The 24,108-nt window shown below is 43.8% G+C and overlaps 1 protein-coding gene across 2 annotated transcripts in view; it reads left to right on the top strand.

The window, feature by feature from the left end:
* MAML2 (mastermind like transcriptional coactivator 2) overlaps positions 1 to 24,108 on the top strand; it is a 344,695-nt gene that overhangs the window by 224,660 nt on the left and 95,927 nt on the right. For both annotated transcript variants that reach the window (XM_027040068.2, XM_027040067.2), the window contains exon 2: positions 8,838 to 10,361. In XM_027040068.2, coding sequence (XP_026895869.2) covers positions 8,838 to 10,361 — 1,524 coding nt within the window. The remainder of the gene's footprint in view (positions 1 to 8,837; positions 10,362 to 24,108) is intronic.

The following is a 24,108-nucleotide window of genomic DNA, read 5'->3' as shown; positions in this document are numbered from 1 at the left end:
AGCCCTAGGGTTTATAAAGGGGGTGTGGTTCACAGCAATGGCAGAGGATCTTAGATGTCCCATAAACTGACTCATCTGATGTTCCCAGACCACTGAGCGCCCCGTAAGTCAGATCACCAGCTAGTTCAGGGGGGCTCCCCTAGGCTAGTGCTGGGTGGGGCTAGTAGGAGGAGATGAGATGTAGAAGTATTCTGTCTTCCACTGATTTGGCGTGATATTGAAGTGAAAAAAACTCACAGACCCGAATCAATTACCAAAAACAAATCAGAGAGTGCTAAAATCATTAAAGCGGGAAGAAAGAACGTAAGGTAGAAGGGCAAAGCCTCGCCAAGGAGGTGGACCTTGAGCTAAGCCCCTTAGAACGAAAGCTTCCAGACAGGGCCCTCCGGCTAAAGGAGAGAGAGAGAGAAGCCACTTGATTAATGATGCTCAATTCATTGTACATTCTGCTGAGGAAGACATTTAGAGATTTCACGAGAATTGCCAACATTTTATACATAGCATTTACTTTGGAGTCACTTCGATATGTTTTGGGCAAAAAATGAGTCATGAGTAAAGTATTTCATGCACAAAGCAGTTGGGTTTTTCAAGCTTTGGTAGAATATTCTGTTCATTTTTCTGCTAAACACGGAGAGTCAATCTCTGAAAGATGGCCCCTGCAGGTCCCCGCCTTACAACAATTGCAGCAACTCGTCAGGATGTCTAAGGATGTAGTCAGCAGGATAATCACGCTGGTTATCACTGAGTAGATCTGGAATGACATTAAAATAGTAGCCAATGTGGGAAAATAATTCTACTTTGAACTTTTTGATTTAAACGTCCCCCTGTTGTTAAACAACAGCTTTTGTTGACACTGTCACTAGCAAAATATCAGAATATCACAAAGCATCATATTTATTCACATATCAGGGGGCACTTCATTGGAAGGGAAAGGAGAGCGATTCCTTTCCTATCTTGTCCAAGCAAAGTCTCCTTCCCTCTGCGACCGTCATCCCATGCACAACCGCAGAAAAACCATCGCATTGCATTGTTACTTTTTGCTTTGTTTCCAGACAGACTGGTCAATCTCATTTTGTTTCTTGGCTTTTTTTTTTTTTTTTTTGGTTTTTTGGTGTTTTTTTTTTTTTTTTTTTTTTTGTCCTAACATTTATTGAGAATTATGTTCTAAGACCAATTTTCCAGGCTGTTTATGTGCTTTAACCACTTGGTCCTCACGGCAGCCCTATGACATGGACAGTCTCACAGAATTATATACTTGGTGCCAAATAAATACCTTTGAATGAATGAGTAGACAAATTCCCTTTACAGATGAGGAAAAGCCCCTGTTGTTGTCTTCAGTTTGCCTTTGTCTGGCACATGCCTGGCACATAACAGTCAGGATAACAACAGGAAACATCACCCAGGCTTGGGTTCACGTTCCACCTCGCCTCCCAGTAACAGAGCACTGCTCTGAGCTGGGAGCATAGAAGGTGCTCTACGTATATGGTTGCGTCCCATCATGCAGGTAGGTAAGTGACTGGTCCAAGCTTCTACGATAAATTGCAGGAGAGCAGTGCGTACATCCCAGGTTGAATTCCATGCTCTTTCGAAATCCCACGTCCTCCCATTGGCCTCCAGAAAATAGGATGTCTTCCTGTCTTTCCTTTTTTCTCAGTGAATACTTTGTAGGTTAACGATAAACTGGCAACATTCTCCAAGTGGAATTGGTGGAATTGTCCAAACTGAGAAAATGCTGTGATGAAATACACTTCCTCCGCACTGTAACGAGGAGTGTTTCTATAGCCAATTCCAGCTCTTCTACTGACTCTTCCACAGCCAGCCATGAAGCATAGGAGGGGGCAGGGAGGCATTGAAGAAATTTTGAATATGGGACATTTGGTGTTTAGTATCTTTAGAAGGACAGTGTTCACTTATTTTCTCTGGAAGATCCTAAATTGGCAGCGTTCTTGCTTCCATATAACATTTTGTCTTGGATTTCATGAGGAGTAGGTCTTGTCTTCACTCGGATTGTCACATTTCTCAGAGTTCAAGCATTATGGAACAAAGTTCTGGAACAAATTTCCCAAACAGATCTCACAGGCCTTCCCTGACACCTTTTACAAAAAAAAAAAAAAAAAAGACGTTCCTACTTTTTCTTGAAAGAGTAGAAGCATAAGTTACTGAAAAACATACAAGATATGTGCCCTCACTTTCTTCCAGCCCTAGTGCTTTCACTCATATAGGGCGTGGAGTAGAGCTGGGGCTAAGAATTACTCCCCAGCTTTGGAGTCCCTTCAACAGGCCCCACAAGAGCAAGAGTCTGTCACAAAGCCTCATGCGCCTCTGCCCTTTTTGTTTATACATGGGTGACAATGTGGTTACAGTTCTTGGGGCTTCACATTCTTCTGACTTCAGGGTTCAGAAGAACATGATCACTCAAGCAAAACTGCAGCGGAACCATTAAATTGCTTGGGAATTGGAAATAAAAATGTTCCCACAGCCACAGCCTTCTTCTTACCACTGTTTTACTGCTCAATAGTTAGAAGGATCCAGTCTTCCAAGTTCTGAGATCAACCCACCAACTACTGTGTGAACACCTGTGATTGTGGTAGGTACTGAGAGGAACGTAGTCCAGCATAAGGTACAATGCCCACCCTCGAAGAGCTTAAAATCTAGTCGGGCAAACCTAAGTACTATGCAGACAGAAGACAATACCTCACAATACAAGGTAGCTCAGAAATCTACAAGGGCCAAATAAGAAGTGGGAGCTTTTGCAAAAGCCTCAAAACCCCATCTAGTTAGTTTGCAGCAAGAGAGTCAAGGAGGAATCGACTCACCTCCTAGTACTGTGTTGAGCTGGAATTTACTGTTCCAGGATCCCAAACTTTCTTACATTAGGAATCAACTCAAGAGTCATAAAGCATTTGAAGGATTGGTCTATCCCCACCCCATCACTAATCAGCCGTGAGTAAAATGGCCTGAGGAAAGTTTACAGAAGATGGGACCAAGATATTCATTCGCTTGAGTATCTCAGAAGCGGTAAATTCAGTTCTTATGCTCATGCCCTGCTAAGAAAGAAAGAAATCTACTTGGGGGAAAAAATGTGACCTATGGACTGAATTGTTACCTTTGTGTGGCATGTTCCCTGTTTCTAGGGCAGCCCAGAAGACAAAGAACACATTTATTTTGTGGAAGAGGATAGGGAGCAGGGCAAGAAACAGAAACCAGGGGATTGCACAATAATGGCATTTTTAAATCCCTCCAGGAAGTTTACATTTCGAGTCCTGTGGAAGAGCAGAGTACAGCTGTTCAAAAGGAGAGTATACTGAGGGACCCCGGCCCCAGCTCCGCCATGTGCCGGATTTCCGTCAGCCACAGGCACCATGTCTGCACCTCCTTCTCCAGCTCTTGGGGCAGGCCGGTCACTCTGTGAGGACCTGGCCCTGAGCAGGCCTAAGCCTTCCCCCAGCAGAGACCACAGGCCTCAGATAGCATCGAGGTGTTCACAGGGAAGATTCAGAACAAGGAGGAGTGAAAGGAAACAAGCTGCTGGATCTCAGCAGAGTGCAGTGATTTAGTATGCAAACCAGTCCAGACTTGCTGTGTTGAAATCACTCCCCAAAGAAGCCCTTTTCCTTGAATGGCCAGTGAAAGGGTGATATTATAATCTCACAAACTCAACGTAACAAGTTTGGGGTGCAGATTGATTGTACAAAACGAAAACTGCCCCTTCTGTCTTGGTGATGGAAAAAGTGTAAATAGTAACATGTAGCGCTCATTTGAAGCCTTTCCATCCCGCCACTAGCTTAATCATCTGTGTATTTCCTTCAGGCCAAGGGCGATTTGATAGGATATGGTGCAGAATTCTCTCTGGATGCCTACTAAATCTTTCAGAATGACCAAGAGACCCTTTGTCTCCTCCCTTTCTTTTCTACTGGAGCCTTGAGGGTGATGTCCTGAGCTTTTTACTGTCAACCTCCAACCAGTGATGTCACCACTTTTTCCCTGCTGTCCGTCCCCGCGAGTCCCAAATGCCCTTACCCTTGCCCTGTGTGTGCAATACATCTTCATTCTGTTACCCTTTGGTCTTGGTTCTCTGTGCCCGCTGTGTCCACAACGGTGTCAGCATGTGGCAAGGGGACGGCTGAGAGGAAAGCAAGTGGGGGTGGTTAGTGATGAAGAACGAGGACTTTGGAAGCAGACATCCCTGGCTTGGCACCCTGCCTCCGTGTCATTCACTGTGTAATCTGAATGTCAGGAGCCCCAGTCTCTTCACTTATAAAATGAGGATCAGGATACACGTTCAGAGAGCTGTGGGAAGATTAAACTAGACTCTATGCCACTCGTGTTTTAAGAGTACCCATCTTAAAATACCCATCCATACACAGCGAGTATTAGGTAAGAGCCTCTGGTGGGTCTCAGGTGTTCTTGTTATTGAGGGCCCCTTCTTCTCCCTCACCCAATTAAAAAAAATTTTTTTAAGTTTATTTGTTTATTTTTGAGGGACACAGAGAGAGAGACAGAGACAGAGAGACAGAGAGAGAGTTTGCACAAGCAGGGGAGGGCAGAGAAAGAGGAAACAGAGGATCCCAAGCAGGCTCCATGCTGCCAGCACAGAGCCTGATGAGGGGCCCGAACTCATGAACCGTGAGATCATGACCTGAGCCAAAATCAAGAGTCAGATACTCAACTGACTGAGCCACCCAGGCAAACCCTCCCTTGCACAATTTAAAATAGTATTTTATGACTCTGTTGACGTAAAGATAAATATATTATTGCTATGTGTTAAAACATTTCTTCAACCTAAAATTTCAGTTTTTCTTCCGTTTTTAAAAGAAATGCAAGCAATTTTGTGGGCCCCTAAGACTACCATGGGCCTTGGGCACTGTCCTGACAGTGTCTAATAGGTAAGTCAGCCCCGAGTAAGAGATCTATTTGTGGAGACTCTTCCCTCTACCATTTCGCTGTTATTAACTGCTTTCTGGAAGTTGCTGGTCCTTTCCCCAACCCCGGCTAGCCCAATCACTCAAAAGTTCCCAGTGTGAAGCTTCTAACTCCCCTAGGCCTGTCCCTCCTTCTCAGTTTAAACCCAGCTCTTCATTCCTCCGTTTGAGTCTCACTTCTTGGGACTATTCTTGGCCTGGTAAAACAGCAATGATTTTTCTGATAAACTATTTCTCACTGAGGTATTAATGACTAACTGGGTTCTTTCTCTACTCCTTCTAGAATATCTGTATTTTGTCACAGAACTTTTAGAGACTCTATACCGTAATTCAAAGCCATATATCTGTTGGAGAAATTTTAATGCAGCAAAGGAAATACGTCAAAGTAAAGGTTGAACTTTGAGAATCATTGACTGTATTGTGCCAGTAGTTTGGTATCTACTGGGGCTGTGCATTTGGTGGGTCTTGGTGACATAATTTGATTAGAAAGTTCTATGAAGCAGGACACAGACTGTCCCCCAAAGTCTCTCGGTGAAGTATGGAGTCCTGAAGGAATGTCTTTGATCTATTGGCACAATGCAGTCACTTAAGGAGGACTTCTGTTCCCCATTTTGTCATCCACCCAGCTGTGCTGGTCCTGACACCACACATATGCCTAAAAAACCATTCTTACTCCCTCAGTGCCTGTTATTTTCTAGGTCTGGGCAGGAAAGTGTTCTAAGAGATAACACTGTTTATAAAGGATACCACTGATGCCATTGACTACACAGGACAGGCTCTGCTGTGGAGACACTTGGTTTGATTCCCGGCTTTGCTGTGTGTTATTTGCGTAACCTTGAAGTCTCAGTCTCCGCACTTTTATTTTCTCATCTGTAAAACTGGGGACGGGGAGGGCGCTGCGTAGGAAAGATATCAACTTCATGGAGGTGTGGTGACGATTCTTAGTTGTCGTGAGGATTATCCATACAAAGAACTTCCCATCATGCCAAGCACACATGCCCTCAATAAAGGACTATGCTATTATTATTATTATTATTACTATTATTATTATTATTACCGCCACCACCGCTACCACAGCCAGCGCTAATTCTGTTACTGCGTCTCCAATCCGGATGGCTTAGAGAAAGTGCCCTGCTGCTTCCCACTTCTTAGGGAGGGGTCCGAGCAGTGGGAGAATCTGGCAGAACAGGTTCTTTCAAAGCAGTGGAAAATAGATCAAAGGCAATAACCCAAACCTGGAAAAAGAGTGTACTCCTTTGTTTGTTCTTTCCTCGTTATGAAAAAACTTTCAAAATGTAACTTAGGCTGAAATAAACATTGTGGCCCCTCCTGAAGTAACATGGCTGAGCCTCTCTGGTCTGTGTTCTTCCTGACCACCCCCTCCCCCCCCCAAGCACTGTTGGGGGCCCCTCTTGAGTGTCTGCTGAATGTGGTGAGGGCTGACAGTCACCTTCCAGGTTGCCTACGTTAGTGAGTTGAGAGCTTAGCGGTCAGCAAAACATGCAGGAGACAGTAGAGGTGGCGGAGTGGGGACCTTCACACCCAGGTGCAAAGTACACCTATGTCTTGCTGCAAATTGCCCATCGCCCAAAGTGAAATCTCGTGGGACTTGGTTACGGGACTTGGTTAGGTCCCTTGGCTGAAGATACCAGAAGCCCAACTTGTATTCGCTCGAGCAAAAAGGGGCATTTATTCTAAAGATTCCACGGTATACCGAGGAAAACAAGGCAAGAGACAGACAGACCTGGGATTGAAATCCAGCCCTCAAATGTTGCCAAAACTTGTGTCTCCCCTCCCTGTGTTAAGTCTCCTCTCTTTCTACAGACTCACTTCCTCTGTGGCTTTGGTTGACATGTTGCAACAACTCACAAGTTTTATAATGACCATGCAGCCATCCAAAGAAAGCCTGGTCTCACTTTCTCCAATTCCAGTATTCCCATGGAAGGAACTTATTGGCCCAGTTTAGGCCAGGTTCCTTTCTCTGATTACCAATTAGCAATGGGAAAAGGTAAAAACTGGCTATAGCAGCATGGAGCATCCACGCTAACTATATAGCACTTGTGAGTGAGCAAAACCACAGATAAGGGATTATTGAAATAGGAATTGATGAACTAAATGACAAGAAACATACTGTTCACATTTGGCCCTGTAACTGCATCCTGGCCATTCCCATATTCCTCATCATTTTACCAGAGATACAGGATGTCTCTGTGTTCACTGCCCTTGGCCTTTTCGTGCTGGGCAGACCCTAGCCCTAAACAAGCTGATTGCAGCATAATATGTCGAAATGCCACAGGCTTTAGAATTACACAGACTCTGAGTTAAAAGTCTACCACTTACTAGCTGTGTGACACTGGGCAAGTTACTTAGCCTCTCTGAGCCTTGGTTTTCTTATCTATAAAATAATAGCTACAAATTAATACAGATCTAATGTTTTTTTGTAAAGACTAAGAAAAACAACCATACTTAAAGCAGTTGGCATATAATAGATGCTCAGTTAGGTTAATTCCGTTCTCTAATTAAGTTACCTAGAAATCTTCAGGAGGGTGAGGAAGTGGTAGTGAGATGGAAGGGAAAGAAAAGTGATAGAATTTTGTGTCCGGGAAGTATCCTGCCTCAGGTTTTTTTATAATTATTCTGAACAAACATTAAATAATTTAAGTGGGTCCATGGCACTCGGAAAGCCGCACTTGGATAGATACACTTTAGAGGCAAACCAACAAGGATCTCAAGATCCATGGTGAATGTTTCGTTTCTTATTGATTTATTGATATGATCGTATGGTCCTTAATTCCTTTCCCTATGATATCTGAAGTCCATGTAATACAATCTAATCACTGAGTCAGTGCACGAAGTACTTAAGCATTTTGTTGTTAATGTTGCTGTTTAGAGAGGCTCCCCTCTTTGAGAACGTGGTAAGTCATTTTTTTGTAAACTGTAATTTATTGAGTTCTTACGACAACGACACTGTGCCAAACTTGTACATGCATTGTCTCATTTCTTCCTATGAATTAAGGGCTATCGTCCCCATTTTCCAGATAAAGAAATTGAGGCTCAGATAAGTAAAGTGGCAAGGTCGCTTAGTACTCAGCGATAGAATAGGAATTTGAGCTCCAGAGCCTGAGCTCTGAACCAGTGGGTAGTACCAGTTTTCTGCACCTTGGTTTTGGCTTTAAGTTTTCGAGACTGGGAGCACAAGAAGTGAATCCCCAGGAAAATCTGTGCTTGGAGCGTCTTGTTTGATAAAGGATAATCTCATGGCTTCCTTGCACCCACACAGCGTTGCTGCATGGGCTTAAATGCAAAGCCGCAGAATTATAGGAAGAAAAATAGTACAACAGCAGGCACGCTACCTGCTTGAATACAACAACTATGCTGATTACGTACTTGGAGGATAATAGTGATGAAGGGTTTCACCGATGAATCTGTGAAAAGAAGAACCTGGAAACTGTGTCTTAGCTTTCGACTCTTTGGTGTTTCCCATCTTGGTCAAAATTGTGCTCGCTCCCAGTTCTCCGCAGCGGAGTGGGGTTGTGTGTGCATGCGCGTGGAGTATTTGGGCCTGCTCCAGAGAACTCCATTTGGTGACAGGTTGTGGGTATTATCAATAACTCCTGACAATGTGTGAAGTATTTTTCATCCACTGACCTGTGTACCAATCGCGGGAGCCGATGGGATCTCGAACCACTAACTGACCTGCTCCTCCAGAAACAGTTTAATCTGTTTGGTCTGCACCAGTGTGAGTTTCATTATATTCCAGACTGTGCTCCATTTGTATCTTTTTCTTTTCGATTTCGTCCTGTGTATAAATGGGGGGGGGGGGGACCCACTTAAATATTATGTCTCTTTTGACTAAAAAGCATTTCTGGATTAATAGCTCACATTTTTCTTTTTTATTCCCCCTCTGTTTTTCAGCTCCAGGGTTCCTTGAAAAGAAAACAAGTAGTTAACCTGTCTCCTGCCAACAGCAAGAGGCCCAATGGCTTTGTCGACAACTCATTCCTTGATATCAAAAGAATCCGTGTCGGGGAGAACCTCTCTGCAGGACAAGGGGGCCTCCAAGTAAATAATGGACAAAATCAGATGATGTCAGGGACCTTGCCCATGAGCCAGGCACCCCTACGGAAGACTAATACTCTGCCACCACATACACATTCTCCTGGGAACGGCATCTTCAACATGGGCTTGAAGGAAGTGAAGAAGGAACCAGGAGAGACTGTATCATGTAGTAAGCACATGGATGGCCAGATGACCCAGGAGAATATTTTTTCCAATAGGTACGGAGATGACCCTGTAGAGCAGTTGATGGATCCAGAGCTGCAGGAACTGTTCAATGAACTGACCAACATATCTGTGCCTCCCATGAGTGATCTTGAGCTGGAGAACATGATCAATGCCACCATCAAGCAGGATGACCCATTTAACATTGACTTGGGTCAGCAAAGCCAGAGGAGCACTCCCAGACCCTCCTTGCCCATGGAGAAGACAGTGATCAAAAGTGAATACTCCCCCAGCCTGACCCAGGGTCCTTCGGGCTCTCCTCAGATGAGGCCCCCATCAGCCGGCCCTGCATTCTCCATGGCCACCTCCGCCCTCTCCACTTCATCCCCAGTCCCTTCTGTCCCGCAGAGCCAGGCTCAGCCTCAGACAGCCTCAGGAGCAAGCCGGGCCCTGCCGAGCTGGCAGGAGGTGTCCCATGCCCAGCAGCTCAAACAGATCGCTGCCAACCGTCAGCAGCACGCCCGGATGCAGCAGCACCAGCCTCCCAGCTGGTCAGCCTTGCCCTCTTCCGCCGGGCCATCGCCGGGCCCATTCGGGCAGGAGAAGATCCCCAGCCCTTCTTTCGGTCAGCAGCCATTCAGCCCGCAGAGCTCCCCCATGCCTGGGGTGGCCGGCGGCAGCAGCCAGTCGAAGGTGCTGGCTAACTACATGTACAAGGCCAGCCCGTCGGCCCAGGGCGGGCACCTGGATGTGCTCATGCAGCAAAAGCCTCAGGATCTCAGTCGAAGTTTTATTAACAACCCGCACACGGCCATGGAGCCCCGTCATGGCAACACTAAGCCTTTGTTCCATTTTAACTCAGATCAAGCAAACCAGCAGATGCCTTCTGTTTTGCCTTCCCAGAGTAAGCCTTCTCTCCTACACTACACCCAGCAGCAGCCGCAGCAGCCGCCACAGCAGCAGCAGCCACAGCAACAGCAGCCACAGCAACAGCCGCCACAGAGCTCGATTTCAGCTCAGCCGCAGCCGCAGCCGCAACAGCCGCAGCCGCAGCCGCAGCCGCAGCCGCCGCCGCCGCCATCCCAGCCTGCCCAGCCTCTGTCCAGCCAGCCTTTGCTAAGGTCACCCTTGCCTCTTCAGCAAAAGATCCTGCTTCAGAAAATGCAGAACCAGCCCATCACAGGACTGGGGTATCAAGTCTCCCAACAGCACAGACAGGTAAGGCCGTAAGTTTGCTACTCCAAACGCGGAGGACCCAGAGACCATTCAGCTGGGTCATCATGCTTTGGTTGCCGCTACATTTGTGTGGGGACAGAGTCAAGACCACAAAGACGGGAGTGGTCTTGTTGGATTCCCAGGAAGGCCTCGTGAAGCCTGGCTCGCTTGGGGCATCTGGAGGCAAGAGTTAGTATTTCCTTGTAGAACAGTCACTGCCATTGGGATCTGCAGTGACCAAAGTCTCTTGCTGATTAAGAATGTTGCATTATAATTCATGCCTTTAGTGACGTGTCCAGTTGCCAGTAAGTTTCTGATACACCCAAGTGTTTATTCATCCGGTCGGTGAATCGGTCACTAAGCGGACGTGAACATCGTCCTGAGTACCTGCCATGTGCGGGCTGTTGTGGTTATGCGGGTATTAAAATATTGAATATTGAAATAAGCCCAGACACGGCATTAAGAATATGTAATGGCCAGTATACACCACACCAACTGATGAAACGTATAAATGCCCAACCCATCATAATAGCTGTGACTCCATGCTGGTGCATTAAATAAGGTATGGGCCCTGTCTGCAAGCACATTCTGTGGAGGGAAACAGGCCTTAAAACTACCATTTTAATACTATGGAAAGGGTAATAACATGATAGCCCAGTGGTTGGGTGTCTTACCCTGCAAGGGGAAGTGTTTTGGAGAAAGTAATGCCTGCGTTACATGTAAAGGATGAAATTGTCATCACTACACAAACGAAAAAAATATCTGTGGTTACCTTGTATCCTGTGATTAACATAAAGCAGAAGTTTTATTCTGCCCCAGACATGAATAGGAGGAGGAGATAGCTCTGTGCCTCCAGAGCACATATTGGTGAGTAAGCTCAGATCCCCAGGGAACTTGAGAGAGGAAACTCTTCCTGGAAGGAAGGAAGTCTGAATGTTGCTTTGTGCGTGTAATTTGACAGATCTGCACTGGTTTCCCAGCACAAAGACAACACGCTCCATGTCAAATCAGTATGTCAGGATAGTATGACAGCACTGAGCCTAATTCCAGTCACATTCCTAGAGTAGTTTTCATGGCTACTGCCCAGAAAAGCATACCACAAGGCACCACAGACTGTAGCCAAGCTCACCTTTGCCCTAGATATGTGCCAGGAGAACCCTGGGCTCAACTGGGATTCAAGAGCTCTGCACCAAGTAAAGCTTGGCCCTCTTAGCCACTTAAGAGGTGTATGTGGGGTGCAGCGGGCGGGGGGGAGGGTGTTAATTGCAGTTGACGAGGAAGGGACCTGAGGAGACTCATGAGTATATTTTCAGAGTTTCTTCTTAACGCAGGTAATTTGGGGATCATTTATAAACAAACGGTATTGTGGAACTACTTCCTAACAGCATGGATAGCCTTTGTAGTTTAGACGAATCTGGGTTCAGATTCTTAGTCTGACATTCCCTAACTGTGTGACCTCAAGCAAGTCACTGGACCTCACTAAGCCTGAATTGTCTCACCTGTAAACGAGGCTGATTAACAATATATCCTAGGATTTTTTAGAATAAAATGAGATAATTTTGGCAATTGTGATTATCATGGAAAGGACCACATAGGACATCAATATTTTTTAACAAGTATTACTCTTATGTAGGAGATGTACTGGAGTAAGTCTCAAATTCTAACATAAACAGTTTTAGAGGAATAAAAGAAACCTATCCTTGATTCTTCACTTGATCTTAGCCAAAAGGCCGAGAAGCGATATCCTTGATTCTTTTATTGTCCAGCAGTATGGGGAGTGGGGAGCGATTTACCCTCCCTAGGCCCAGACTTCAGATCATAAAAATGGAAATAATAAGGAAGGAGCTAAATAATAATTTATAGTTAATAAAGGTAGTATCTGTTATGTACCCTGTATGGCATGGCATGTGTCTCTCTTACTTACAGTATCTCATTTCACCTATATGAAGGAAATACCGTTATTTGCATCTTACAGGTGAGGCAATTGAGGCACAGAGGGGTTAAGTAACTTTTCCAAAGTCACACACTCTGCCACTCTAAAGTAGCAGAGCCAGGAATCCGATGATCTACTTTGAAGGCTGTACTTTCAGCCACTAGGCTCTACAGCTCACAGGTAGGATTTGTTGGGAAATGAATGACTATTTGAGGGTCACGGTGAAATTCTGAGAAATAATATTTCTTATAATATTGAACCATTTTTACATAATCTGCAGAGTAGATTAAGTCCTCTGGGGAGAAAGAAACTCTTCATCTCCAACCTTCAAAGCTGTTAAAGAAAAGAATAAAAAAAAAAATGTCTGCATGACTGTTGACCCTCCTGAGGGTGAACATTATGGAGCTAACCAAAAAAGGAAATTTACAAGAAGAAACATACCTCTTTGGTGCCCCATTAGCCCTTCTTTGGGAGTCTTCCTGCTACCTCCAATATCCTTGGTCCTGCTTCTGGCTCCATTGCTCATATCAACTGTCTACCACATTCATGACCTCTTGGTCCTCACCCAAGCTTCCAGGACCCAAGCACACCAGTGGGTTCTAATGGCCAAATCAGCAAACATCTTTCAATGCCTTAGATAATAATTAACTTTTTCCAGTGAATGTGCCACATATGATGCCACATATGGTAAAAATGGAAGCACCATTTCAAGCTAAAGACCCTTCTATACAGGCTGGCCATGGCTACCTATTTACAGCTTTATCCTAACTTTGTAGATTGAATCAAATTGTCTCTTCCTGGTCAACAGTTCTAAGAGGGAGGATTCAGAAATCCTGTGCCTGAGTTGTAAGCAAGTGTACCAGAGCTCCATAGTCAAATACGTGTTGCCCTTTTAAAAGCATTCACCTTTGGGAGGCTGGACTTATGCTAATAAGGGTGCTATTGTTTAATACAGTTATGGGTTTTTTCCCTCTGGTGATTGTCTTCAGAGCTTTTAGCACATTGAGTGGATTATTACCAGTGCAATAATACTCATCCTTGCCAGGGTGATCTTTGAAAACAGTCGAGATGGGTAAAGCTGCTTTGGGTCAAAACCAAGAAATAACTAATAGGATAGGACTGGATTTAAAGTTTGGTTTGCGAACTTTTTCTGAAGACAAAAATGAAAAATGAGTTCTTCCCAAGATGATAATTTTGAGAAGCAACTTTCATTTGGATGAGCATATTTTTAAGGTTTTTCTAATTCTTATTGTCTCATCTAGTATATTGGCAATTATTCTCAGCTCAGGCAGCATAGTTTTAACCCCACCATTTATAGCAGACAGTACAAATATGTGTTCTCATTTCAGATTAGCAAACTCTCTGTTACTCAGGACCTAAGTTATAGGAGGGGAGAGATTGGGAATTAAGCAATTCTCAAGTTTATCAACTAGAGCATCTTAAATGAAAGCACTGGTCATGAATTTTTTCTGCTTGTCATACTCACTTTATGTCAAACATAGGAAGATTTACTATGGGATTTGCTAATTGGAGCCCTTTAGCCTTGGAAATGGTGGAAATCTGGGCTTTCTGCTGCAGGATGGTAGATTGAATTTGTCGAACAGTTGCTTGTAATTTACCCAGTGGAGTGTGCAAAGATGGCCTTCTCTTCACACTTTGGAGCTCTGCACCCAGACAGATCTACACGTTCGGGCAAGGAACAAATTGGGGGCAGGCTGTGCCCCTCTCTCTTTACTGGATACCCATCTCTGTTCTCCTAGATGTGAAAGGTGTCTAGGACATGGATGTGACATAATTGAATTGTTGGAGACCTCTTTATTGTGCCATGCCTGGGGTGGTTTCAAGTAATCCCTTCTCTGGAGCCTGAGAGAACAAATGGTATTTGGTATTTCACAAAATGTCTTCAGTGACTGTGTCCTGCTGATGTTTGGGGCTTGGCAAATGGAAACACCCCCTGGCTATAATTTCCTTCCCTTTCTGATTTGAAGGTTATGGGAGAGGGCAGGAGAAGGATAGAATGCATGCAGTTCTGATTTATCTTCAAGTCACTGAATACTTGTTTAAGGTGTGAAAGAGTTATTGGTTCACTAGGGCTCATGAGAGTTTAATCCAAAAGCTCTAACCTTTTGAACCAAAAAGTGATCTTTTTCAGAGCTGTATAATCAGACACTTAAAAGTGTAATTTTTTTCTAACATTAGATCCATGAAACTCAAGTGAGTTCTATATTTGGTCTAGAATTATCCCATCTCTAAAAATTCTGAGAGGGAATGCAGCCAGTGAATGGATGGTTTGTTATGACCGAAACATAAATTTGTACATTTCCTCCTTAGTTTAAAGCCAAGCTCCTCAATCATATATTAAGAATGTCACCCCACTCTCTCTACCTAGCCAAGTTTATCCTTCACTACTCTACATGTCAACCCTTGGCATAAATCAGACAAGTCTAATGTTCTCTCTTCTTCTTAAGGTAATTTTGTATATATCTGATCTTAAAGATGAGCACCCAGTTGAAGGTGAAGGAATCACTGTACCTCCCGTCTACTGACAAATCCTTATAATTGCCCAGTGAGAGTGCCAGAGAAGAGACAGAACCTTGAATCAGCTGGGAATGCCTTTTCTAATGGGAAAATAATTATGAATTCGATGTTCTGCAACAATATAACTTCCACACCACCTCTTTGCTGGGGGCTACAGGTTGGGGAAAGGATCAGCTAGGTAGGCTAGTGCTAGGGTTTGGGTTTAGGGGCTAGAACCAGGTTAAAAGAAGTCAGGAGTGTGAAGGGTTAAATATAAGCCTACCCCAATGTCCTAAACAAGCTGGGACACAAAATCAGTCCATATACTCAGAATCCAGGAGTGAGGCCACAAGGTGGAATCAAATCTGTGGTCATGGGTCAAGTACAGACGACATGAAATCTAGAGTGAAGTTGGGATAGAGCCCCAAGAGATGCGAGGTGATCGTTGCAAATGACCCTTGACAATTTGGTGATTTGCATCGTGACTCACTTTGGCTGGGCTGTGCTGGCAAGAGGGACGAGGGCTGGCACAGGCGTTCCGAGGATCGTCCATGGCAGACCAAACATTATGTTTGCATTTTCATCTTGTCTTTAATAGTTTATCATTGAATCTTGCAAGTTGAAAAGAAAAGTAAAACTTTGTTTTTAATATTCCCCAAAACTAGCGCAAAAGCTAGGATGCCGAGTGAATTCCCAGACACGTGTGCTCCTGTGATTTGTACGGAAGAATCTTGATTGGCAAGATTCGCAGGAGGGATTTTGCATGTGTTTCGTTAGTTTCTGTTAGCTGGTTTGTTGTCTCTGACATTAGTACCAATTCTGTGCCGCATACAAATAACCCAAGTGGTAGATGTTCTCAGCCTCTTTTTTTTACAGGCGAGAGCATGGAGGCTCAATGAGGTTTAAATAACTTAGGACTACAGTTTGTAACTGGTCTCATTCTAAGCCCAGCATTAATAACTCCTGTGCTGCGTACGTTAAGGAACTAGGTAGGCTCACAGGGCCTTTTTCTCATGATGTCTGTTTGAAATTTCATGACTGTCTACGTACCCCATTCATTTCCACCTCAGGGAAAATAAATGTAAGGCAATTCTGATGCAGGGAAGGATCTCCAAACAAATTCAGTTATCTGAATCCACAGCTCTCTATGTTTCCTGGTCTGCCTTACCAAGAGCCATAAACTAAAGATCTCCAGCTAAATTGAGTACTGCCCCATTCTGAACTCGACCAATAGTTTTTCTTCATTCATTCAAAAGATATGTGTTGAGTGTTTGCTCTAGGCCAGGCACAGTTCTGGACACTGATGCCGCTACTCAGAGCAAAGAAGAAGGCATGATATGGTAAGGGGAAAAAAATAAAATTAAAAAGAAAAGTTTTTAAGAAATTGAATGATCAGAGAGTGTTTTCAAACTGAGCTGTTTTCATCATATTCTTGCATCTGGGCTAGGTTGATTTGCTGCCGGGCTTCGTGGTGTCTCTGATCCCAGATAAAAATGGAAAATACCCAGGGGAGTGGTATGTGACTCAGTTTTTAAAGGAAAAAGTTGAAGAGTTTGGTTAGCTTTTTTCAATGATAAAAAAGTTCACTCACTTTCTCGTTCTTTAACACGATCCAGCAAGATTTAGGAACTGTCCGGGGTCACCGTTAGAGTTTAACAATAGGGTAAAACCATAACTCGTGTATGCATTCATATGATTACAGTTTATTAAGCACCTACAATGTGCCAGGAATTGGAGATTAAAAGATTAAGTGATGCAAAGAGCCCTCTTTGCAAGATCAGAAAGGCATGGTCCCTCCCCTCAATGGGCTTATGATTTGAAAGAGACACCTGCCGCTAATACTTACTGGATTCTTATTGGGTGCATATACTATAATCCTCTCTTGTGTGTTAATAACTAAGCCCAAATCACATGAGCCTTCCCCCTGAGTCTACACGTTCAACTTTGAATGTGTTGTTTTAACCTTTTACAGACTAGAGCTCTATTTGCTGGATATTTCACTTTCATTTCTATTTTATTTTGTCATCCTAGTATGTAATAGCTCAGAGCACAATAGAGTGAATTGGTGTAAAGCAACAATTAATTCCTGTATCCCTCAATAAGGAAATAAACACAATAACAAGAAGAGCATGTTAGCCTTGGAATCATAATGCATAGGGTTTAAATCCACACTTAGGGGAATGACTTCTATTATTCTCACTCCAAGGTCTTTGTCAGCGTGTTGCATCCATCAATAAGAGATGTGCATTTAAAGCATTAGTGTGTAATTCAGCCTGTTGAATACCAACTTTCCAACTAGGGGAAAAGGGGGTATGAGGTTAAGAAATAGATTTGATCCTAGAAATGGAAATGCAAGAGGGTTAATGGAAAATCTGACAGATATTTAACTATAATGTGCATTAACGTAGGTGACTCAAACAATCCCCTTTGCACCCATTCTAATTAGTTTTGCCTTTTCTAATCAGATGTCAGTTGTTATCAGTTTGGTGTGCGTGTGTGATTGGGGGGCGGGGGATGATTTCTTTTTGTGAAATTGAAAAGAAGCAACAACCCATTTAGCCAGTGCACTAATCAGTACATTTTCACATTAGTGATTAATTAAAGTCACGCACAGAACTTGATATTCAGGAGGTGTTTTTTATAAAGAGTTCTCGGTTTGAAACAAAAGACTGCACAAATGTTTAGACTACTAGGATCAGAGAGATGTAATGTGAGTGAATCATCTTACCCTTTCACATTGTGTTTTAAGCGGGGAAGACCAAACGTACACACACAGAGCCCAGGCAGCGCTCTGGATACTAATTAGAGAACTCTGGCTGCATATTTGCATTTCATGCAATGAATCTGAACAATAAAATGGCACTTTATTCTCCAAGCAATAAATTGAGTAGAGCATAATAGAGGGAAGCCAATGACTACTTTCCTATGCATCCTGCAAAATCAAGCTTCAAGTTCCCTGAGGATGAAAGCATGGGGGTGGTTGACCTGTTTCCCTTTTTTTTCTACTGCTAATTCCCTCCACCCTGAATCACTGGCATTTTCCACAGTTTGCTTTTCACAGGAGCTTAAGTTCAGCTCCACCTTTAGGAAACATGAACTTCATAAACAGGGAGCTTTTTTGGCCCTTCTCCTTGGTACTCCACAGGTCTGTGTGGGTGCACGCATGAGTGTGTGGGCCTCACGCTCTGGTCCTGGGCTCACATCTCTGCTCTGTGTCTAGGGGTCTTTGTCCCATTCCCGTCCCCTTGGCTGTATCCTCTCCTCTTTTGCCCTTTTCCTACAGATCAGTTTGGAACTCTTCTCTTTCCTCTGATCTCCTTGAGACCTGTTCTATGGCAAGCCGTAAGTGGGAATTGGGGGGAGGAGAGGGCATTTAGCCACTGGAGCCAGTACTGGCCACAAGGATGAAGAGACTTTTCCTGGAAAAGGATCTGTGTTGAGGAGGGCCATGAGGCTAATGATCTGGCAGGCCCATCTCTGTGTCCCACAGGCCTCTGGCACAAAGGAATGAATTACCCATGAGCAAAACATATCCTGAACAGCCTCTAACCATTGTCCCTTCTCACTTCAAGTGCCGAAAAAACTGGCCTCTGCCACCTTCCTGTCTTGCCAACATGCAAGTGGAGTGAGCATTCTACAACAGGAATGTGATCAGGTGCCCGGGGGGCTCAGTCAGTTAAGCGTCTGACTCTTGATTTCGGCTCAGGTCATGATCTTGAGGTTTGTGAGATCAGGCCCCGCCTGGGGCTCTGCACTGACAGTGCAGAGCCTGCTTGGGATTCTCTCTCACGTGCTGCCCCTCCCCACCCCCAAACAAACGTTTAAACAAAGAATAAAAATAAAATAGGAATGTGATCATGTTTGTCACCTGCCTGAGCCCTGTAAATGATCTTCATTTTCTCAGAATAAAATCCAAATCCTCATGTAGCTTATAAAGCCCTACATGACCCAGATCCTGCCAAGATTTACTGGTTTCCTTTTCCAGCTGTTTTATTCCTTGACTCCCACCTACCCATTCACTTGTATTTACCTGCCACACTCATACACACTCTGCACTCTGGCTCCCACCATAAAATATGTCCTCCAGTTCCTGAAAAGTACTATGCTTTCCCTCACCCTCAGGTCTCCAGATATGTTGTGGAACTGGAGAAGAATGTTTGGAACATTCTTCTGCTCTACTCGGCCCGGCTAACCTAACCCTACACTTTCTCAGACTCAGCTAAGACATCTCCTCCAAAAGGTTTCCCTGGTCTCCCAATCTGGGTTAGCTCCCATCCTGTACTCTCTGGTAGCCGCTCTCTGGTACTTTCTCTCTTTTAGCAGGTATCAGCCCTCCTATACTTTTGTTCTTGTGTGTATTCCTCAACTAGACTGCAAGCTACTTGAGGGCAGCGATTGTGTCCATCTTGTTCACCATTGTACTCCAACCCCTATCATGGCTACTTTGTGGGAGACATCCAAAACATATTTGTTGAAAAATGAACAGATGAACTTCACCATTGACCTTCCTCGCCATCCCTTCTTCTGTTCTGGGTATTTAAGGATGCCAACACATCACCCTCTCCTCCTGAGGAGGAAGGAATGGGAGCTGCCACTTCCACCTTCCTCCATGACAAGTCTGCCTTTAAAACACCATTTGCCCATAGACCTGCACCGAGAGCACTAGTTTTCGGTAATGCAAGCCAGAGAAGGCACTCTCCTGGCTCCCCATGGGTTAGACCTCTGGAAGGGGATTCTGCAGAGGCTCTCTTGTTGGAGCCTGGAATCACAGGGGTAAGAGTCAACTAAGAGAATTTTATCCACGATATTCCAAATGATTCTTTTCTGTTACAAAACATGTGTGGGACATTAACAGTTTACCAGCAGTGACCAAAACACAATCCCTACCCATAGGTAATGGACAGAAATGAGATTCTGTAGTGTTATAAGATTTGTGACAGAAGTTATCATGTGATATTCAGAGACAGAGGCCAAGCTCTTTTGGAAGAGGTCAGGCGGCTCAGCAGGGCTGGACTGTAGGGTATACAGTCAGGAGAGGAGAGAGATGAGACTGGTAAACAGGGGCCAGATCATCAGAAGACATACAAACCATGGTAAAGAGTTTAGAAATTCCTCTTGTATGTGTCATCTTTAAACAGAGGCATAACTTGCACCTACGGGAGGTAGTTGCGTAATTCAAACATGTTGAATGTTAAAGAATCACATTTGGAAAACTCAGTGTAGTTACAGTACAGAGGACACACTGTGGAGCCAAGGGCAAGGAGATCTTCACAATGTCTATATGCCAGGGACGTTTTGGATCTGGAATGTGCACGCAGTGTGGGCCCCAGCAGCTTCACCCTTTGCCAACCTCAGAATGTCTCTGCATGTTCAGCTGTCCTCTCCCATTCTCTCCGTCACCCCTATATCCCTAGTATCCTTCAAAAATAACTTTCTGGGGCACCCGGGTGGCTCAGTCAGCTAAGTGTCCAACTTCAGCTCAGGTCATTATCTCATGGTTTATGAGTTCGAGCCCTACATTGGTTTTTTTTAAAAAGTTAAAAAAGGAAATAACTTTCCATCAGTGCTCCTACCCCTCTGAATCTCATTTGCTCAATGACCAGGCTCTGAACCTCTGCAGTCAGTAGAATTCCTCTCTCTCCCTTGGGCCCACCCTCCAAGGTACCTCTACAGATGACACTGGTGACAGTCCTCGCCTCTTCCTCAACACCACCTCTGCTGCTGCCTCTGTGCTCGAGTTATTGCAAAACTCCTTCAATCTCCTTCTTTCCAATTCCCTTGTCCCTCCTAGTAACAGGCTGGACAGTGTGTCTAAGAAATTCTGCCTTGTTCCATGCTCCTCAGGATCAAGGCGAGTGGTTCCAGCCACTTCCAGCCTTCTCCCTGGAATGTGCCTTCACTCCAGATCTAGTCACTCCCCAGGCCTCTACTTCACAGGACCAGCTCTCCTTTCTGTGAATGTCTTTTGCCCAATGATGACCTTTTCCCCCTTGGCTGTGGCATCCTGCCCACCTGCTTTGACAGTTCCAAGGTGTCTCAGAATCCCAGCCTGTGCCCTCACTGCCTATGTTGCTGTAATCGCCCCTCCTCAAGCTGTGAAACAAGCAAAGTTTGTTTCTTCCTCCTCTCGTGTGCACAACACTTTCAGTACCATTCTTATATTGTATTAGCATTTTGTTTTGGTATCTGTTTGGTCTGGTGAAATGAGAATTCCTAGAGGGTTGGGACCGTAGAATTTCTTTTTTCCTCCCCTGAAGTCACAGAGTATTTTGTATCTCTCATTACATTCACTGCTTTCTACCTTGAATCGTAATTAAATTTATAAGTCAACCACGACACTAAACTGCAAGCTCCTTGAGGTCAGAGTCTGTATACAATTTATCTTTGTACTTCCAAGGGCTAACAGAGCACCTGAGAGAAAGTTCCAACATAAAGACACAGAAACAGGAAGAGAGGAGGGGAGAGCAAAGGAAGGTAGGGAAAGAAGCTATGATGTGTGTGTGTGTGTGTGTGTGTGTGTGTGTGTGTGTGTGTGTGTTACAGGCTGTATGGGTTTGAAATCAAAGGAAAAGAAATAGGATCAAATAATTTCTGACATCAATCTGAATACAAAATGTACATTATTGAGAATTTATGCATCACTTACTTCCAAAAATGTAAGCACCTTAATGATCGTATAGCCTTGGTCAAATGACTTGAATTCCCAGAACTGAGCTGCTTTATCTGTACAATAATTCTGACAACGCCTATTTTGCAGGATTGTTGAAAAAATTCCATGAAATAACCCATGAGACTTACAACAAATACAGGGCCTGTAACTTGTACACAATTCACAAATGTCAGCTTGCTTTCCTTTTCAAACTAAAGACCATCAGAAATGAACCCACTAAAACAGTCCAAACTAAATGTTAGTAGACACTCGGAATGGTTGAATTCCAAAACTGAGCTTTCATTTAACTTTAAGTTTCCAGGCAACTAAGGCAAAGAGAAATTATGTGGGGGATTTAGGGGTCCTTTTTCTTTAGTATGAAAGAAAGCATGCCAGCTCATCAGTGGAGGCGAACTATTTCCTGGAAACAAATTCAAAGGTACATTTATCACTGGGGGAATTAGGTCACATGATGGACATCTTCCACTGAAAATTTTGCAAAGACACCGTGACACTGTTTACTTTGAAGTTTCTGTTATTAAGCTGCATTATAAAACTTGAGTCCAAAATACTGGATTTTAATTCAGTGAATACTTTTCCCTGGGAAGCTGAGATAATGGGGTACAGATGTAATGTTTTCTGAAGCTCTGTATCAATGGTTTTTGCACTTTGTTTTAGCAAGAATAGTTCTCTCTTCCCCTCCCCCTTTCAAGGTTTCCCAGAGACCTCCCTAAAACCTAGGGCCCTTCAGGACAGTCTTCAAACCAGGGTTCTGGCTTATCCCAAGATAGAGTTTAGAGACTGTATAGGAATGCATAATTAAAATTCCCATTAGACTGCCTCACTCAAATCTCAATGTCTCGAATGAGGCTCTGGCAAACCTGTGCATTGTGTAGAGTAGATGAGACCCATGGAATGTCTACCTCAGAATCAGATTTCAAGGAGAGCTTTTCAAAAATCCTTTTAAGCCATGATCTTATCCCTGCATACAGAACAAAACTACAGACTGCAGATGGGCCCCCCACCCCTGTTCACCAAACCAAGCTTATTAAAAATCACTGTGAAAACATTCAGCAATTGGCATAGTTATTTATCAATCAACCGATATTTGAGCACTTCCCATACAGAGAAAACCACGACAGTCGCTATAGGAAATGTAATGGGGGCACCTGGGTGGCTCAGTCAGTTAAGCATCCGACTCTTGATTTCAGCTCAGTTCATGATCTCACGGGTCTCAGGGGTTTGAGCCCCACATCAGGCTCTACGCTGACAGCATGGAGCCTGCTTGGAATTCCCTCTCTCTCGCTCTCTCTCTCTCTCTCTCTCTGCCCCTCCCCCACTCATGCTATGTTTCTCTCAAAATAAACAAAGGAACTTAAAAGAAGTGTAATGGATGGGGTACACTGTGTGGTGGGCGCAGCATGGGCATGGGAAATAGGAGGCAAGAATTCTGGACCTAGACTTAGCAATTAGCAATTAGTCCTCGTTTACTTCCTTTGTTACAATTTTATACTATAATCCTGAATTTCTTGATTCTGAAATGCAATTACTCTCCTCATCTTTAAATTGGTTATTTTTATCAAAGTAACATAGACAATAATTTAAAAAGACACGTAGTACTAAAACACAAAAGCTATTCCTTGGCACCCCCTTCCCCTCACCCCTCACCCGTCATGGTGTTTAGAGGAAACCACTTACATCATTTTTTCCTTCTGGTATTTACCATCAGATCGCTAAATGTATGCATGCCTAATACCTCTTGGTTTGTTAATTTTAAGCAGTATCTATTACATCAGGGTTTGTAAAACTATGAAGATATAAATAATGTTTACAGCTAAGACAAGCCAGCGTATTGTAACCATAATTCCTCTGAAGGAGCTCAGTGTCTACCTTTTTCATTCGTGAAGTTTCTTTGACTCTCTGACTATGTCTTTTCATACCATCCAACGGCTCTGTAAAACATCTCTCAATTTTCCACCTGTAATTCCTGTCAGTTAATCTGTTTGCTGTTTCTTTTCGTGGATACATCTCCCCAATAGCCCTCTATCCCCAGCAGCCATCTTGACAGATTTCTCTAGGCCTACAGATACAGCAGTCACCATAGGGCTTCCTGCCTCCATGCTGGAAATGCCTTCATTTCTGTCCTTTACCGGATTCCCGGTTTCTGGATCTCTTGTGTTGCTCTATTTGTCTATTTAAGCTCTCATTTTGGTGGACTATGTCTGATAATAGCTTCCTGACAAAGGATATATGAAAGGTAAAATGTTGAAACCTTCCACGAAATCATAACTCATTTGAGATGATAAGAAAAAAACTAAAAATATCAAGAAAGAACATTGTTGAACATAGATAATGTCCTCCTAAGTACATTCAGAGCTACAAGTGTGCAAAGAAGGAATGAAAAAGGAAGCTTCGTTTACGAAGCACTTATTATGAGCTAATTGGCTTCTCCATGACATTCCTAAGAAATAGGAATAATTTTCTCCTCTTTATCTATGAAGAACTCAGGAGCAGAATGCAGTCGCACAGCCTATCAGTGACGGAATTGGAATTCAGACCATGTTTGTCTGCTTTTAGCCATACTCCATACACTGCATCTCTCAGCCAGAAAGCATAAATGCGCAACTCTTGCCCTTAAGGAATTTGTTCAA

The sequence above is a fragment of the Acinonyx jubatus genome, chromosome D1, assembly GCF_027475565.1.
Source record: "Acinonyx jubatus isolate Ajub_Pintada_27869175 chromosome D1, VMU_Ajub_asm_v1.0, whole genome shotgun sequence".
Taxonomy (NCBI): Eukaryota; Metazoa; Chordata; class Mammalia; order Carnivora; family Felidae; genus Acinonyx; species Acinonyx jubatus.
The sequence above is the reverse complement of the archived record's forward strand: the minus strand, read 5'-3'. Positions and strand labels throughout refer to the sequence as shown.